The sequence below is a fragment of the Nipponia nippon genome, unplaced genomic scaffold, assembly GCF_047370975.1.
Source record: "Nipponia nippon isolate SJK-2023a ecotype South Korea unplaced genomic scaffold, ASM4737097v1 scaffold_16, whole genome shotgun sequence".
NCBI classification, from domain to species: domain Eukaryota; kingdom Metazoa; phylum Chordata; class Aves; order Pelecaniformes; family Threskiornithidae; genus Nipponia; species Nipponia nippon.
Window position 1 is genome coordinate 9,479,651 of NW_028262332.1, and position 17,979 is coordinate 9,497,629.

General features: G+C 49.7%; 3 protein-coding genes across 4 annotated transcripts; 2 read left to right on the forward strand and 1 right to left on the reverse strand.

Moving 5' to 3' along the window:
• Positions 1 to 857: 857 nt before the first annotated feature.
• On the forward strand, positions 858 to 10,295 carry PPP1R26 (protein phosphatase 1 regulatory subunit 26). Its single transcript, XM_087753312.1, has 3 exons — positions 858 to 1,043; positions 3,943 to 8,055; positions 8,540 to 10,295. Exons 2-3 carry the CDS (start codon positions 4,004 to 4,006, stop codon positions 8,628 to 8,630), a joined length of 4,143 nt encoding a protein of 1,380 aa, XP_087609438.1. The 5' UTR covers positions 858 to 1,043; positions 3,943 to 4,003; the 3' UTR covers positions 8,631 to 10,295.
• A 4,574-nt stretch (positions 10,296 to 14,869) lies between these two features.
• Positions 14,870 to 15,677, reverse strand: PIERCE1 (piercer of microtubule wall 1). Its single transcript, XM_087752971.1, has 3 exons — positions 15,543 to 15,677; positions 15,365 to 15,443; positions 14,870 to 15,151 (listed from the first exon to the last, which is right to left on the reverse strand). The coding sequence occupies exons 1-3, from the start codon at positions 15,653 to 15,655 to the stop codon at positions 14,966 to 14,968; spliced, it is 378 nt and encodes a 125-aa protein (XP_087609097.1). The 5' UTR covers positions 15,656 to 15,677; the 3' UTR covers positions 14,870 to 14,965.
• A 192-nt stretch (positions 15,678 to 15,869) lies between these two features.
• On the forward strand, positions 15,870 to 17,807 carry MRPS2 (mitochondrial ribosomal protein S2). 2 transcript variants are annotated; one of them, XM_087752970.1, is made up of 4 exons: positions 15,870 to 16,001; positions 16,083 to 16,145; positions 16,373 to 16,502; positions 16,877 to 17,807. In XM_087752970.1, exons 1-4 carry the CDS (start codon positions 15,974 to 15,976, stop codon positions 17,418 to 17,420), a joined length of 765 nt encoding a protein of 254 aa, XP_087609096.1. In that variant the 5' UTR covers positions 15,870 to 15,973; the 3' UTR covers positions 17,421 to 17,807. The 2 variants fall into 2 exon arrangements, with proteins under 2 accessions (XP_087609096.1, XP_087609095.1); XM_087752969.1 differs by having other exon boundaries at positions 15,974 to 16,145.
• The last annotated feature ends 172 nt before the right edge of the window (positions 17,808 to 17,979 follow it).

Consider the following 17,979-nt stretch of genomic DNA (forward strand, 5'->3'; position numbering starts at 1 on the left):
AATGGAAATGCTTGTGAAGATTTACAAACCGAGAGTTATGACTCACTCGGTGTTTTTTAGTGAATGAGCAGGTTGAAACGGGTGTCCCGAAAGGAAGGATCCTGCAGCTTGGCTCTGCTCCGGGAGCACGGGGCCGGTAGGACGCGGCTGGCAGCGCATCCCCGCGGAAAGCCTCCCTGCCAGCGAAACAAAGAAGAAAGTGCGCACTAAAACTTTGCTGTTTCTTTACGTGAAAGCAACAACACCCTGATAACTCCAGGAGCCAAAGCACCGACTGCTTCATTTTCTGAAAAAAAAAAATGGTCCTCAGCTCTCTTAACCCCAGTTCTAGTTTTGCATCCCCAAACTTAGGGTTTGGGACGGCCACTGGTGTGTTTTGTGGATGTTTTGAGTTTTCCCCACCTTTGGCAGCCCCCATCGCACCCCAAAGGGAGCACGACGAATTATTCTCCTCCTCTGCGCTGTACTCGACTCTCGTCTCAAAAGTAAATGGTGCAAACGCCCGGTACGCCTGTTGGCAAAGTCCCCGCCGGGCCAGAGCCGGTCAGCATTCGCAGGACCGGGGGTCTGGGGCCCAAATCTTGCCCTGGGTCTGCAGGAGGCCCCAGCTCCGCAGGGCCGGCGGGATCCTCGCCTTCCTCCCCGCCGGACCTTCTACTCTCAACCCTTAACCGGGCTCCAGCCTCGCTCCGCGCCGGGCCCCGGGGCGGCCGCGCCTGCCTTTGTGCCCCGGCGCCGGGGCCGCCCGGCCCGGCCCGGCCCGGCCCGGCCCGGCCCCTCCCCGCCCCGCCGCTCCCGCGGGCAGAGCCGGCGGCCGCCGAGGGCCGGGCGGTCGCCCCCGCCTCCCCGGCGGAGCCCTGCGGCGCATGCCTCCCGCTCCCCGGGGGCAGGGAAGGAAGCGCCGCCCGCCCCTGCACCAGCGCGGCGGGCAGCGGCCGCGGCGGAGCGGAGCCCGGCGGAGCGGAGCGGTGCGGAGCGGGGAGCGCGGGCCGGGCGCCGCCACCACCGCCACCCCTCTCGGCCTCCCCCCGCGGCGGCGGCAGGTGAGCGGCGGGCGGGAGGCGCGGCGGGGCCCCGCCGAGGCCGAGGCTGAGGCCGAGGCCCGGCTCCGGGCCCGGCGCGGCCGGCCGAGGGCGGCGGAAGGCGGGAAGGGGGAGCCATGGCGGCGCGGGCAGGGCCCGGCCGGCCGCGGGCAGCGGGCGGGGCGCCCCGCGGCGGTGGCCCCGCGTACGCCGCCTCCGGGCGTCCCTCCCGGGCGGGCGTCCCCTCACAGCCCCTCGGCGGGTGCCCCCCGGGCGGGCGTCCCCTCCTGTCCCCTCACACCCTCTGTACGTGTCCCCTGGGTGCGTTGTCCCCTCAGGCAGCCCCTGTGGATGCTCCCCTGGCGAGTCTCCCTTCGCGTCCCCTCACGCGGCCCCCGTGGGTGCCCCCTCACGTCCCCTCACACCCTCCGTGGGTGCCCCCTGGTTCGTGTCCCCTCACACAGCCTCCAGGTGCCCCTGGGCCCTCCGTGGGTGCCGCCGGGTGGGTGCCCCCTCGCAGCCCCGCACCCCTGGGTGGGTGCCCCGGCCTGAAGCGGCGCTGGGGCAGGAGAGTTCATCCCGGTCCTGTGCAATTCTTGCTGTGCGACCGCAGTCCCCGCGCGGGGTAACGAAGGCACCTGCCCCTTCCCTGGAACCTGTGGAAATAGGTTAATAGGAAGTAAGTTTTGTTTTTTTTTTTTTAATGAACCGGGGAGCTTAAGTGTGTTAATTGCATTTCTTCAAGATAATTAGGTATTCTGATTTCTGTCTTTTTGATCCTTAGCTGCTTATTACAAGGAAAAACGTTTCTGATTTCTGTTGGCCCTCGTGAATGTGTTGGAGGCGACTTCAGAAATTGTGCGTTCATTCGCGTGTTTCTGCCCCGCGGCGCGGCAGGCTGCTTGCGAGATCCTTCCCCCGTTAGTTCGCAGCCGAATACACGAACGGTCGGGAGCGCCGGGCTCTATCGGCACGCGTAGAGCAGAAGTCGGTCTAAACTATCGTCATTCGGCTAAAAGGTGGAAGTTAAAACAGCGCGTGTTGGGTTGCCCCAGGTTCCATCCCAGGAGGGATGTTCTCGATCGCTACACTTAAAACTTTAATTCTGCAGGAACGGTGTTTTGAAAGTAATTACCACTGAGGATAAGAAAATCAGAAATGGATGTCCAGAGCTTGGGTTAAAATGTATTTTGCTAAGACGTTCTGCAGCAGAGAACTAGCAAAAGAAGCGGCAAAAGCAGGATTAGTGGTGTGTTCAGAGCTAACCGCTCTGCAGACATCGTGTAAGGCGTGTGCAGGGGGACTCTGCCTTGGTCAGTAAGATTTCCTAGTCTGCTAACGAGATGGCAATAAAACTGCTCCCTGAGCACAGGTCCCAGAATAATTTTGACAAAAGCATTTGTCACGTTAAGTAGAACATTCTTCGTTGGAGCACTGTGCTCTTTTTAAAAGTGATGAAGAATTGTCTTCCCTACTTGTCTGTTACCTTACTCTCAGTAGCAAATAAATATACTTAGAAGTTTTCAAGAGTTTAGAATCATTAATTCCTTAGAATATCTATTGCCACTGATTAATTTGAAACCAGAACTAGAGAAAAATTGACAAGAGCAAGGTTGGAGAGGATTCAGAGGCAGAAGCACGTCTCTGTAGGCCGGTAGGGTCCAGTGCCGCGCTGCAGCTGGGGCTCGCTGGGTTTGTGTCAGAGACTGCGAATTGGGCTTGAAGACCCGCTCTGCTGCTGTGGCTTTTTGTTGGGGTTGCTCCGTGCCTTGTGCCGACCAGGTACTGTTTCGGTCCCACCAAGTGATGCTGCACCTTCGGCCCTCATGGGATCGCGTGGAAGTTGTGAACTCTTTGGGGTGTTATCTGGTGTTTTCCGGATGGCTTTTTTCCCTTTTCAATGAAACAGGCCTTCATTCTCTTTGGGGTTTCTACTAAAATAGGAAGAATAGTTCTTAATCTTCATCCTGCTTTTGCAAACTCCCAAAGATTTGTGTTTACCAAGAGCTTTTAGCCTGCAGTGAGGCCGGAATGACTGATGTCTCTGGGTTATTGCTGCATACTATGTTTCAGGAAGAAATAAGCTCTCTTTCCTTCTCTTTGAGCTGCCCCAAGTCCCTCAGTTGTGTGTGCTTAATGCCAAGCCAGAACAAGCAAAAGCTGTCTCAGGCCAGCGTGTGAGTTCAGGCATCACGCTAACATAGTTACTCTGCTCTTTGAATAAGAGTTGGTTTGTGTTCCACCGTCTCAGATCATGGGCAAGCTTGCTTCACATCCGCCCGTTATGTGCCATGGGGACATAACCAACATTGTTTTTGTTGTAAAACTGGAAAGCTGAGCTATGTATGGCGGGAGTTCTTTAAAAAGGGCAGTTGTGCCAAAGGAAACACGGGGAGCAGCATATTTTGCAGGGTTCTCCGCTCCCACCAATTCTACTTTTTTATGAAAGACTCCCTTAAAATTGTTCTTTCTCTCTTGCCACAAAGTTCATGGCAAAAATATTAAGCCAACGTTAGCGCAGAAGGGGGTCGCACACGCCTGCGCACTGAAGTATCATCAGAGTGGTTCTTCATGAGTCTTGACAATACGTGGTTATTTAGGAGAGTGCGCGAAAGAGAGTGCAACCTTCGTTGAAAAGTGCAGGAAGAGTTTCGGAAGTGAAGATAATTAGCTGAATTGGATTATGGTTGGGCCGGAAAATACTGAAAACCACAAATGATGAGTGCTCTGTCTTATCCTTAATGGCAGTAGTGACTGATTTACCCTTTAAAGTGATGTTGAGGAGTAACTCTTGTGATTATCTGGCACAATAAGTCTGAGCGTTGGTAATTTACAATTTATGTTACCAGTATTATTATTACATGGAACTTCTGGAGGGTAGATGCATAATAAAAAATATTTTTCTTTTTCTTTATTGTAGGATGGAAGAGAGACCAGTCTGAAAAACTGTTCCGTTGTGGACTTTGCTGTTGTCTGCTAGAATGTTCCTTATGAATGCTTCTCCTTTGGTAGCTCTTCAGACAAAATGGGAGTCCTTTGGACCAGCAAGGAATTGTAGGTATCCCGTTTGCTTCTCTGAATCCGAAGGGGACATCACTAGAACCTCTGTAAGTGCAAAAGTTCAGATGATCATAAACAACCTGCAAAGTCAAGAGTCTCCCCTGGGTATGAACAATGAGTATGATTGTATTATGCAGAAGAAACAAAAGGGAGAAAAGGGCACTAGTAACAGAGTCGCATCTAGCACCACGCTGCTACGGAAGCATCCTCAGTATACCAAGCACGGTTGCCCTGCTGATTCAGACGACACTGAAGTGGAAGAGAACGTGGGGTTTGGGGCTTCCTTGCTCGATTCTGACAGCGATGATTCTGTTGACCGAGGTATAGAGGAAGCCATTCAAGAGTACCTGAAAGCAAAAAGCAAAAGTGACCAGTTGTTGCAAAGGAATGCAGAGTGTTCTGAGAATATAAGCAGAGACAAAAGGTTTAAGAGAGAATTCTCCCAGAACAAAATGGCTAGTAACCTTCTCCCTGTGACATTTAAAGCCGAGATGCTCTCCGAAGAGTACCTGTCTGACCACCTGGGAATTGGTAAAAGGCTACAGCCTGCTTCCCCTCAGAGCAACAGTAGCGATGACTCTTTTGAACAGAGCATACAAGCTGAAATTGTGCAGTTCTTGAATGAGAAGAAGCAGCAAGAAATTAGTAAGTGTGTAATCGGGGAGGATAAAAAAGATTCCCGTGTGAGATCTGTCCTAAAATGCAACAAAGAAACGACTAACAAAACAAACTGTGGTGCTATGAAGCGAGGTTGTAATGCGCTCCTCTTGAGGCACCATCCCAAGCTACAGAAAACCAGCACGCAGTCCAAGTGTTTGCAGTCTAAAATGCAAGAAGAGCCTAGTGATTTCAGCCAAGTGAACCAAGCCTATCTAGAAATGGCCACTGCCAGCCAGCCCTGGTTAGTGGAGCAAAATGAAGAAAGTGGAGCCAATTACTGGGAGACGAGGGGAGCACTTATCAACGAGAGCATGCACACGTCTGACTCCAGTAGTGATGATGGCATTGAAGAAGCCATTCAGCTTTATCAGCTGGAGAAAATCAGGAAAGAGGCAGGTCATGCAACAGACTGTGTCCCTTTGCAGAGGGAACAATTTGATACAAAGGGTATGGCGGACATTTCTGCAAGCCTGACGATTAGCTCAACAAAAAGTGCCTCACCAGAAATCCATAAAAGCCCTATAAGCAACAAGAGAAAAGAAATTAATTCAAAGTCAACAGAATTAGAAAGCACCAGCAAAGAATTTAACAAGCTGTTTAAACCACTGAAAAAAGCCAGACATTTTGCACCTCCGGAAAACAAGATTGCTGCTTGTGAGCTCACATTGCAGGCCTCTTGCAGAGCAGACACATCTGCAGAACTCATGTGTGCGGAAGCTATCCTTGATATTTCCAAAACAATCATGCCATCCCAAATGGGAAGTGACAACAAATCACTCACTGCAGACTCCTTCTTTTCTCCCCAGCTTCTTTCGTCCTCCCATTGTGAAAGTGACAGCAGCCTTGTGGACAGCGATGATAGTATAGAGCAGGAAATCAGGGCTTTTTTGGCTCTGAAAGCACAGTCAGAAAGCCTTGGAACAAAGCCTCCCAGCCTGTCACACTCCATCCAGATGCCTTTGCCTTCTGATCAAAACAGCCTCACCGGTACCCTTGAGCCTTCTCTTCCCAAAACACTGAAGCTATCACTGAGTCGTAAAAGGAGACTTAAAAGGGAAGGCAGAATAGCGAAACAGGGTGCATCAAAAGCACCTGAACAGCTGGAGACAGGACTTTTCCAGCCAGGTAACTATTCAAAATTTCCTGTACTCCAAGAGGGGTGTGCCCTGAGCAGCCCCGCAGAACTCTGTGATGCTCAAAGGCTCGGCAGCAAAGAGACTAGGCAGCAGCAGCTGATGTCTTCCGAATTATCCGGATCTCTTGGCAGATGTGTGGCCTTGGACTCTGTAAACCCTTTTATGCAGGTTCAGAGTAGCGCAAGAAAGCTTATGAAAAATACCATCCAAACTCAAGAGAGGGATGGTTCGGACGATGAGAGCAGTTCTCTCGATAGTGATGAGGACCTTGATAGTGCTATCAAGGACCTTTTACGGTCTAAAAGAAAATTAAAGAAGAAGTCCAAGGACCAGAAATCTCAGTGCAAGAAGAGAGTCAGATTTAGCGAGACAGAAACTCAGCTGCTCGATGAATTTAGTAGCCTCCAACAAAATGAGTGGAAATGTAAAAATCCTGTGCTACTGAAAAGCTGCCTCTCAAAATCCAGAAAGGCTGTGAAAGAGAATGCAATCAGAAATCCTCCAGACAACATAAATGTCAAACTTACCAGTGAAAAAACCGAAACCATGAAGAACTTAGAGTTTAACTTACAGCTTAAAAAAGGATATAAACCTAAACCAGTTTCAAACCAGAATAACCTGCGGGTAGCTAAAAATAAAAAATGTACTTTCACAGCTGCGTCAGACGCTGATGACAGCAGTTCAGTGGACAGCGATGACAGCATTGAACAAGAAATTAGGAAGTTTTTGGCAGAAAAGGCTAAAGACTCTGCAAGCAATTCAGAGATACAAAAAGATGATGCAACTCTGGACCTACTGAGAGTGACCAAACAAACTGCTAATAAAGGAAAAGCAAAGCAACAGCCGGTTGAAAATGAGATTGACCTCATGCTGGGTCAGAGTAAAAAGACTGAGGTATCTCAGCAAACTGATGAGTTGAAGAACTCTCAGAGAACGGAAGGGAAAAGTGCAATGTTACATGGCAGTGGGAAATCCGCTTCCTCTGCAGAGAATGTTAATCTTCATACTACTGGTCAGTCAAAAGCTAAGCAAGGTGCGGTGGGGGTTAAAGGTGTGGCTGGTGGTGAGTTATCTGGAAACACAACAGGTAAAAAGGGTGTCCCTAGTTCGGAGCCTGTGCAGAAAACGCTTCCACCTAAAACCAGCAAAAATGAAGGTTGTAAAGTACGGAAGGTCATTAATGCAAGGTCTAGATCTAAAAGAAAGAATACCTTTCACCTAAAAATTTCGAGTAAATTTATTGCAGGTCTAAAATATGCTCGGGACAGGAAGAAATCCATGCTTTTGAACAAAAGGCAGAAAGCAGAGTGTTTGCTCGCCCAGAGCAGTGCGTTAGGAGCGGAGGTAGCTTCCCAGGATACAGACGTACTTAACCAGGGAAGAGGAGCCCCCTCGCCAAACGGCGAATTCAGTGGGGAGTGTACGACAGCAATAAAAGAATCCAGTTCTTCTCAGAAGCTCGCTGTGGAAGTGTCAAGTTCCCATGTAGCAGAAGCCTGTGAAAGACTGGAGGCTGCTCCTTTGTATATCAAAGAGGAAGCAGAGGGTTGCGGAAAGGCCAGTGCTTCAGGAGACCAGTCGGGTTCACGCTGCGGTCTCCCCTTGCAGGAGCGGAGTGTGGCAGCAGTAAAGGCAGATAAGGTTTGCAGAGGAACATCCAAAGCTGAGAACGCACAGGTGTGGATCGAGGAAGGAGATATCCACAAAGACAGCTGGGCCGATTCAAATTTACATCCTCCACACCCTGAACACAGTACGGCAGTGGTAAAAGCAGATAAAGTTAGTAGAGACACATCTCAGCAGAGTGTACATGTGTGCAGTAAGGGAGAGAATAACCAGCAGGACAAGAGGCCAGATCCAAATTTAGGTTGCCCACTGCAGGAACTAAATGTGACAGCAGTAGAAGGGGATAAAACTAGTGGAGGAGCATGTACAAATAACAGTATGCAGATGTGCATTAAGAAAGAAAAAGTTATCTGCCGGGACAGTGACAGGCAGGAAGAAATTCAGGTATCCAGCTCCAATTTGGAAGGACAAATACCTGTCCTGCAGAATAGGGAAACTGCTTGTGAAGTGGACCAAGGGCAGGAAGTTTTAGACAAAACCTGTGCAAAATTTACTGACCTACCTGCAGGGGACTGCCCAGATTCCCTCTTGAAAAGAAAGGTTTCAAATATGTAAGTACACTTCTTTTTAGAGTAACAGTCTTTTTAGAAAATAACTATCATTGTAATTACCTTGGTAAAACTTGAGACATGAACGGAGAGACAGCGGGAGATGCTGATATCTGTATATCATATACACACTAATGTGAAAAATGCTTCTATTTAACAGGGGTATCATGGATAAACATACATAGTTTTTGTAGAATTTTGTAAATTATTTAAAGTGCTCTAAGGAAATATTTTTTATAATGATTTTTAGGGCTTGCATTACTACAGGATGCTGTAGTTACTGTAGATGAGATACTGGCTAATCACGCTTTAAATTATGATGCCTCTAATCATATATCAAAAGGAAACCTGTTTGCGCGCAGAATATATTTGGCAATCTGTTAAGAGATCCTAGGAAAACACAGCATTTGATAGTAATGTTACGCTTTTGAAGCAGATTATCTGACGTCTGTTCGTACTCGAGCTGCCTTAGGACAATCCTATGTAGTGGTTTTATGCTGGGGTCTCAGTTCTCCCACCCCGAGGACTCTTGGGCGAGTTCACTAAGCAGAACTCCAGTGAATTCAGCGCAGCTGTAGGTGTGGAGATCCATTCTTGAAGATACAAGTGCAAATCCAGGTAAATAAAGTGGATCGGTCTGTCGGCGCGTCCTGCGTAAAGCGATCTCGGCCGCTGCTGAAGGTACCTTTTGAATGGCGGAAACCTCCCGCTAGCAGGGGACGCAAAGCACAACTGCAGTTCGAGAAGAGCGAAGGAGCGTGTCTGTTCAGACAACGTGATTTCTGTGGATTTTGCTAGATTTACATACTGTTGGGCCTGCAAGGCTGAAACAATTCCTCGTTATTCTCAAGTCTAATTTCGATGCCCTGCAGTTACCCAGAGATGGCTTTTGGTTTCCTGAATGAACTTTCTTGAATTGAGTGCCCTTACTTTCCTTTTTCAAAAGTGTTTTCTAAAATGTTACATTTCTGTGAACTTTTCTTTTCATTTACGATTTTTGTGCAATAGAACAAAGCTAGATTTGCTGTAGGAAGTCCCTAATGTAAACGCCAAGGATATTTTCAGCACTGTTCTTTCATACTGGTAGTGCTTTCTCTGCCTCCGTTTCCAGCAGCCAGAATAAAGCAACTTTTCACTACTATCTTTTTATTTGTACTAACTTTAAATGGGATTGAAGTAGCACGTTCATATCACAAAAAAAAGAGCCCCCCCGCACTGGTTTCACTGAAAAATCTAAAAGGTGTGAATTTAAGCTGTTGGCTGGTTCTTTCCTCTTCATTTGTGTGTAGTGAAGTCCTTTGAGTAGTTTGTTCTTACATCTTGTCCCTGTGAATTGATCCAATATTCTCTTTAGCGAGTCTTCTACAGAACTTCTCTCAGCCAAACTACCACTCAGCATCGCCTTGTTTCTCGGTCACTTCAGCAGTCTTCCCGGAGGCTGGCCTTAATGTCAAAGAATGGGACAAAAGCAGTCAGGAACGGATCCGGTGTCACACAGTATCGCCCGGTGGGAGCGCGTTTGCAGAGTATTGGCACGGTGTAGCATAGAGTAGAACAAGTAACTGTGGCATGTAGAGAAATAAGCAACATCCTTTGTGTGTTTATACTGTTGTGCAGTTACGTTTTAAACATGTTTATAGTGGTCACTTGACATTTCTTACTGTCCGGCCACCTTTTTGTAGTCCTTGGGTTGGTTGGTTTGTTTAAAAGATCCCTATGCTAGATCATCTCATTTTTGTGGTAGGATACCTTGGAAAAGTGTTTTTTACTGAGCTCACGTGCCTGCTGTCCGTCTACGCAGGCATATGTTTTTGTCTGCCTTGATTCAGTTGCAGGATTTGGGCCTTTTGTTTGGAATAGGTAAATAGGCTGGTATTTTAAAATAGAAGTTTTCAGAGTACCTTGCTTTAAAAGGATTAAACTGTATACTTAATTTTAATAGAGATGATGGAAGCACTATGTACTGTTTGTATAAAATAAGCTGAATGTTTCTCATCAAAGTTTTCAGTAAATCAACATTAAGACTTAAAAGGTGTCTTGTGCCCCTCTCGATGTGTCTGTGTTCTCAATACTATTCACTTTCAGTTAAGATGCAATTCCGATTACCTTGTGCTTTAAATAAAACCTAATTTCAAGCAGCACTTTTTAAAATTGATAAACTTGATTTGTATATAGGAAATGGTGTACATTGATAAGTTTATAATGTTTAATAAATGGGGTTCTGACCATGGACCGTGAAACCAGAGTGCTCCTATGATTTGTGTCATCGTCTTTAGTGAGCGGTATTTCTGTGGGGTGGTTTTTTTTCTCTCCTGACTGTAGTCGGGAGATGTAATTAGCTTGTGCCAGTCAGGTTTGTGAGCAAAGGATGTCAGCCTTTCAGACGATCACAGTGTTTGTGTTGGCCAAACCTGGGAACAGGATCTCATTTCATCTGCTGCTCTTGCTTCTTGCCTCCTGTTGTCTTCAGCCACTCGCTGCCTGACGCCGTAATCCCCTGTCTGACAATAGCGTGCGAGTTCCTTGTGACTGGGAAGCAGAACCCAGATCTTTAAAGATGTGTCCATTTAAGGGAATATTGTTCTTAATAACAAAAAATGAAGAAGAAGAATCTACAAAGTGCATAGACAAAAAAAGTTGCTGGTATTCTGGGAGGCGAGAAGGGTTTTCGCAGTTTTAGCAAAACCCTAGCAGCAGTTTTCTTTCCTGGTGTTTGTGGTCAAGAAGTGGAGTCTTTCCTTGTGCTTGCCCCTCTCTGTTAGTGGCATGAGGATTAGCAAAAGGGGTTCCTTGGTTTTGAGGCAGAGTTCAGCAGGCGACAGCTGTCGTTCAGTCGGAAAGCACGCCGCGTGTCTCTAAATGGCATCCTCTGCAGCACCCAGGATTTGCACGTGATCCTTTCTGCCCCGCTAGCCGGGACTGGTGGTAGCGAGGCTGGGAGCCCTTGATGGTGTGGAGATGGGATGAACACGCTTTCTTGCTCATGAGTGACGTTGCGACACCCAGCCCTGAGGTTCTCCTAGAAGGCATGGAGATGCTGAGCTAGTCATCAGGGTGGGAGGGAGGGAGGGAAGACTGCTGTTTTGGTATTCAGACCATCCCGTCTGCACCAATTGGTGTTTCTGCACCAATATGCTATGGGTATTCCCTTCTACCTCCACGTCCTCCCAGTCATCCTTGGTCTCTGCAAGTAATTTTTTCCAGACTTTGTCCCCTGAGAATTGCTGACTTGCCAAGGAGGAGCAAGCACCCACAGGGGATGTGGGTCAGTGAACCCATGGAACTGGTGCTGCAGCCGTAAGAGTGCCATGGCTCTGCTGGCACCATCGTCATTCTGGGTACAGTTCTTACCACTCGTTCGAAGAAGAGAAATCACTCTTACGCATTACAGATGAAAGGTTGAACTGCTGGGGAGTAGAAAGATTGTATTGAGTGAGAATAAATTCATGAGCAAGAGTCCCACGCGTGTGGTACCAAGTCAGGGACTGCAGTACAAATCTCTTGAGGTTGAACCTTGGTAGATGCAGTACCAAAAGCATTTCGTTCTTCCCGGTGACGCTGATCACAACAGGCAGCCAGCCGCAGGGTAGGCACAGCCTGTACACCCCTCCGGGCCCTTTTCAGCGCGCCAGTGATAGCTATGGTCAGTGCCCGGAACAAGCTCCTTTTTCCGTTATTTCAAGCCTCCTGAAGCATTAATTTGATCCTTTATCTATTGCAGTAGATGTGGAACCATGGACTCAGGGCTACTCAAACATGTAAAGAAGTTACCTTTTTTTTTTTTAATGAGTGCTGGTTTATATTGTTAAAAAATGCACAACGATTTTTTTTTTTTTCAGTCAGAGCACAAAACCTGCTAATTTGCATGTTAAGTTATTAAACTACTCAGTATATTTTATTATGGCTCCTGGTAGTTACAGCATCCTGACTGCAATACCAGAGTTCTCAGATAAATCTGTGCTCGCTCGGGACTTTGAAAATAGGTACATTGGTTTATTTTCATCGCAGTGTCTATTTTTCTGTGCTTCAGGAAGGGCAATCTTCAAGGATCCTCAGGGGACCACAAGGACTACCTTACATTTTTATAAACAGTTCTTTGCTGCTATTTTAGGAACATGTGTTTTGATGTGTAGCTTCTTTTTATACAAAGAAGGAACACACCATCTCTGCTGCCGTTTCTTTTATTAATGTATATGCTTTTAATTTTTTAGACCTTTAAGAACTGCAGTTTGTCTTGGTTTGATAGTGCAGCCTTACGTAGTTCTATCTGCAAATGTCGCTTTCAAAATCCAGAGCAGAAAGAGACTGTTTCAGGTAGATTCTCTGCAGTAAAACGTGTCATCTTTAGGATGATATTTTGAATTTGTACAGGTATTTCTTAAAAATAAAAAAAAAAAAAGTGTATTGGGTCTCCAACAAAATAGGGAAATGCAGGAAAGGGAACACAAGGAAAATATGTCTTTGACCTAAGTAAGGTAAACAAGCTGACATGAGGACACAGGACATTTCAGAGGAACAGAGTGCGCGGGAGGGATGCGGAGGAACTGCAAACCTCTGTAGTCTTGAGCAACTCAGCGTGTAGAGGCACGTCTCCTGGGGCTGGCTGCAGCTGAAGCTCGCGTGTTGCTCCCTTCTGAGCGGAGGAGAATTGGATAACCTTACCCCCGCGTATGGCAGGGTACGGTCTGTATGAGGGTGACGTAAGGCACGCTGCATGCAAAACCGTTCAAAGGAACTGGTTTCAGTTCAAGAATAAAACAAAAAGGGAAGAAACAAAGGCAAGGAAGAAAAGAAGTGGGTGTTTTTAGATGAAGTATGAAAACAGGTGGAAAATTGTGACAAAAGCCACTAAGTTTATATTTTTAAGAGGCAGTCTTATCCCTAAATTATTCCACCTGCAGAAAAACCTGTGGATAAAAATATATGTAAAATTGTCACAACTGTTTGTATTAATTCCACGTTTTATGTTATTTTTCATTTCAGGAGAAGAAAGGGAAGTTATGAGAAGCTCAAGGTGTTGTCTAGAGTCTAATAGAAGAATAGCAGTGAATGATAGAGGGTTGCTTATTTATTTTCACATGTTAAATATTTTTAAAGTTAACTTTTCAGGCCCATTTCTGCTTAGTATATTTACTTGTTCCAGTGTATTGGTGTGTTTTCAGCAAAGGTGAATTTAACCGGCTGTTCTTCTGTTGGAGATAACCAAAGGCATTGGAGTGAAAACTGGAATTGTTGGGTAGGCGTGATTGAAATCTTGCGGGGGGGCCAGAACATGTAGCTACGCTGGGGTTTGAATGTTTAAAAAAAGCCCAAGTGCAGGCCTGACACACTGTGCAGTTTTGGACTGCAGGTTTTTGCGTAGTGATAGGATTAACTAACCAGAATACCTCTACCTTGCAAGTATGTTTAAATATATCGTTGTCATGCTTCCTGTGCAGTTTGTAAGACGATATAAAAATGACACAAACAGGGAATATTTCTCACGTGAAGAATATAATTTGCAGTGGTACTTGGACATATTATTACACTCAGTTTTTTATATTTTTTTTTTTTTTAGCAAACAGCTAGAATAATATTATGCTCATTTTTAATCCATACTATCAGTATGTTCTACCTGTAAGGTAGGACCGTTCCTCATCCATAACCAGGCAGGCCAGTTTCTCTTCAAGACCACTTTTTAAGGCAGGCATGCAAAGGTGCTCTTTTTAGTGCAGTTACTGTCTAAACGACGCAGTTTCGCTGGCTATGTAACTGCAGTGGTTACAATAAAGCGTAAGAAAACATTTTCTTTTTGAGTAGTTGTCTTTATTTGAATAGTTTCTTAAAACGTTGTAGTTTTGAGAGGTAAGATGAACATGCTTTCTACAAGAAATCCAAGGGCTTAATGAATACCTCTGGAAAACAGGCAGTTTGGTTATTCATTAAGTAGTACAGAAACAGTTTAAAAATCTTAATTTGTAATCATATGTGGTACTTGAGCCAAGAGTTTAAGGGATCATTAGTGACAGAGAAAAGGTTAAGGGAATAAAATGTATATATGTAATGTATATTGTTCTAGTATTTATAACCATATGCTGCCTATAAATTAAGTAAAATGGTTCATATGAGCTAATTAACTGACATTTAATCACATTAAATCTCTATAAATTAAGTTATTATTCCTAATAACATCCATTTGGTAAATTAGTTACTTTCATCTAGTACCAAAGTGGCTGTATGTGCTCTTCCCAACAAATTACTGAGCTGGGTTTTGGTAACACAGATTTAAACTGCTTTTCCCCCAAAGCTAAATTTGTGACCTTAACTAAGTAGGAGTCCTGCTAAAAAAAAATAAAAATACAACAGTTTGGGTCGGGGAGGTTGTTTTTAGCAATGTACTGCTACCTTTAACCTGCTAATTTGCAGCTATTTGTCACACTGTAATGGAAGTCTCACATTACCAAGCTGAAAGATTTTTTTTTTTCCTGTTTTCAGGAGAAAAATTCATTCCATCCTGATTTAGGTGGTTAATAGTGCGTTAATAGCACGTGTGTTAATCTGCTGCTGCTTAGTGTGCCATATGAATTGTTTTCCTGACGGTCTGTACAGCTTCGCTCTCCCCGGTGATGACAACCGTGACATCCCAGGTCTGTGTTCAGGGGAGGCAGCCTGAAGCCAAGTGCTCTAACAGGAGCGCACGGGGCACGACGGTAGCAGAAACCTGCCTTGTTCTGGATGAAACAGCCTGCAACCTCCATCAGCAGCTACAGCGCAAGGGCGTACTGCCTCCTGTCACGCTTTCGATGAGGCTTAGCCCCAGATTTAGGATAAGGTCGGTGGTGGTGTTTGCTTGCTCGTGGGTTTTTTTGGGTTTTGTTTTTTTATCTAGGCAGCCAGCAGTAAATTGAAGCAGCTTCGCATTGTCGTCATGGATCTAGCAGTGCGACGGGCCGCTTGGGTTGTAGCTGGGGTGGAAGTTGAGGTGGTCGTGGGCGGTGATGAAGTTGTCTGGGCCGGTGACGTGGCTCTTCTCCAGGGAGGTGTTGAGCCCGTTATCTCTGTACATGCCACACTGCGCCAGGGTATTCGAAAAGGCGTGCGAGGTGACGTGGAAGGAGGTCTGCGAGAAAAGGGAAGGGAGGAAGGAGATGTCCGCAATGCCGCCATCAACCGCACCCGCAAGGCGCGGAAGCTTGGATGCGATGAGGGCGCTTTATCTTCACGCGTTTCAGGGCGCGCGTTGCCGGGGGATGTTGCAGAGGCCAAAGCTCCCAGGCGCTGCCTCCGAAAGCCCCGGCTGCAGCCCGGGGGTGCCCCCCGCACCCCTGCCTACCGGCACTTCGTGCACCGTGGGGGCTGTGCTGCCGTAGGCCTGGTTGCTGGTCCGGTACCGGGGGTGAGGCTCCGGCTTCCTGCGGGGGGAAAGGCACGGGTGGGAGCGGGGGTGCCGGGGGGCTCGGCGGGACGGGGGCCGCCACCGGCCGCGGCCCGGCAGCGGGGGCCGCGCTCACCCGTAGCCGCGGAAGCAGTCGGGCTGCTGGAAGCGGGCGGGCAGGCCGGGGCTGGTGCGGTACCAGTCGCTGGTGCGGGGACCGGGGCTGCCCGCGGCCGCCGGGCGGGACATGGGGGCCGGGAGGGGGCCGAGGGGGCCGAGGGGGGCCGGGAGGGGGGCGAGGGGGCCGAGGGGGGCCGGGAGCGGGCCGAGGGGGGACGGGAGCGGGCCGAGGGGGGCCGGGAGCGGGCCGAGGGGGCTGGCAGCGGGCCGGGGCCAAGCGTTGCCCGGCGACGGGACGCTGAGGGCGGGCAGCGATCGCTCCGCGCACCGGGCCCGGCCCCCGCCCCGCAGGAAGCGGAAGGCGCCGCCTGACCTTCCTCCTCCTCGCCCTTCTCCTCCTCCTGCTCCTCCGGCTCCTCCTCGCCCTGCGGCCGCCGGGCACGGAGCATGGCGGTGCCGCGGCTCCTGCGGGCAGGTGAGCGGGTCGTGCCCGGCCCGGCCCGGCCCGGCCCAGCCCGGCCCGCCTGTGTGACCCCCCTCGTTTCTCTCCCCGCAGCAGCCCCGCGGCTCTACAGCAGCGCCTCGGCCCCGGCCCCGGCCCCGGCGGCCCGGCCCCGCGGTGAGTGCTGCCGCGCACCGGCCCCTTCCCCGGGGAACGGGGGGGTCCCCCGAGCCGGGCCCCTGGCCCCTGGGGCCAGGCGATGAGCAGCGTCCTGGGGTCGCCGGGCCCTTGTTGCGCTCGGGTGGCCAGGGGGGCATCAGGGCCCTTTCTCCCGTCCTGGCTCATCCCCTGCGAACACAGCAAGAGGGAGCAGTGATGTTTGTTTTTTTTTTCCCTTCTCTCAGCCGAGGATGCCAAGCTGCTCTCCGAGCCTCTCAGCCACCCCGACTTCTTCAATGTGAAGGAGCTCTTCTCCCTGAAAGATCTCTTTGACGCCCGGGTGCACTTGGGGCACAAAAAGGGATGTCGGCATAGGTGAGTGACCCTGTTTTGTGATCCAACACTTGTTGACATCAGGAGTGTTTCCCTAGGCCCCATCAGCCTTTGGGGGCTGCACCAGACCAGTCGGGGGCTGGAGCTGCCCACGCAGACCCGCGTTTCTGCCTGGGCATGGTTACTGCCCTGCAAAAGTACAGGGACCCCACTCAGCGTGGACACTGAGCCGGGTGTCAGCCCTGCAGCCCCCCGAGCCCGGCTGGGACAGGCGCTGAGCACAGGGGCTCTCTGCAGAGAGCTCCTCTGGTACCATCTGGGAGCTGAGGGGTGAGAAGGTTTCTGTGTTCAGAAACACTGCTCGACGCCCCCCCGTCCCCGCATCCCCTTGTGTCGCCCTCCCTCCGTCCCTGCAGGTTCATGGAGCCCTACATCTTTGGCTGCCGCCTGGATCAGGACATCATCGACTTGGACCAGACGATGCAGCACCTCCAGCTGGCCCTCAACTTCACCGCCCACATCGCCTACCGCAAAGGCATCATCCTCTTCATCAGCCGCAAGCGCCAGTTCTGCCACCTGGTCGAGAGCACGGCGCGGGAGTGCGGGGAGTATGCCCACACCCGCTACTGGCAGGGCGGCCTGTTCACCAACGCCCACATCCAGTTCGGGTCCGGCGTCCGCCTGCCCGACCTCATCATCTTCCTCAGCAGCCTCAACAACGTCTTTGAGCCCCACGTGGCCATCCGGGATGCCGCCAAGATGAACATCCCCACGGTGGGGGTGGTGGACACGAACTGCAACCCCTGCTTGATCACCTACCCCATCCCCGGGAACGATGACAGTCCCACCGCCATGGAGCTCTACTGCAAGCTCTTCAAGATGACCATCATCCGCGCCAAGGACAAGAGGCGGCAGAGCGAGATCTTCGACGAGCTGCGGAGCAAAGCGGAGGGCAATTAGAGCCCTAGGGACAGGCTCGGCCGTGCCCAGCAGCGTGGTGATGGGCCGCCCTGCTCTGCTCGCGCGGGCGCTGCGGGACTGACCCTGCACCCAGAGCACCCACCAGCTTTCGGCAAAGCTGGGCTGGTTGTGGGAGGCTCTGCCCCAGCGCAGAGAGCCCGCGGCGGTCACAGCTGCGATGGGTCTCTAGCTCAAAAAAAAATTGTCCGGGCGATGCAAGGGGAGACAGAGCCAGGCCAGACCCAGCTCCTGTCCTGGCGTTTGTCCCTGTGCGAGGAGGCACCTCTGTCCTGTGGCCTTCCTATTCCCGAGCTTGTCATCTCACCTGAAACCACTTTTATCTCGCGCCTCTTCCTGACAGGACAAATAAAGGGCCCTGCGATCCTTTTTCTGTCTTTCCTTGTGAAATGGGAAGGTACGGGGGTGTCTCTGGCAAACACTGGTGTTCACGGGGTGAGGGGTGAAGGGTGTTCCCAGCCTGGGGACCCGCAGGGCATTGCAGGCTGGGAGCAGGAGGGGTGTGAGCCTGGCCGGTGCATGGCAGGGTTGGAGGGTCTCC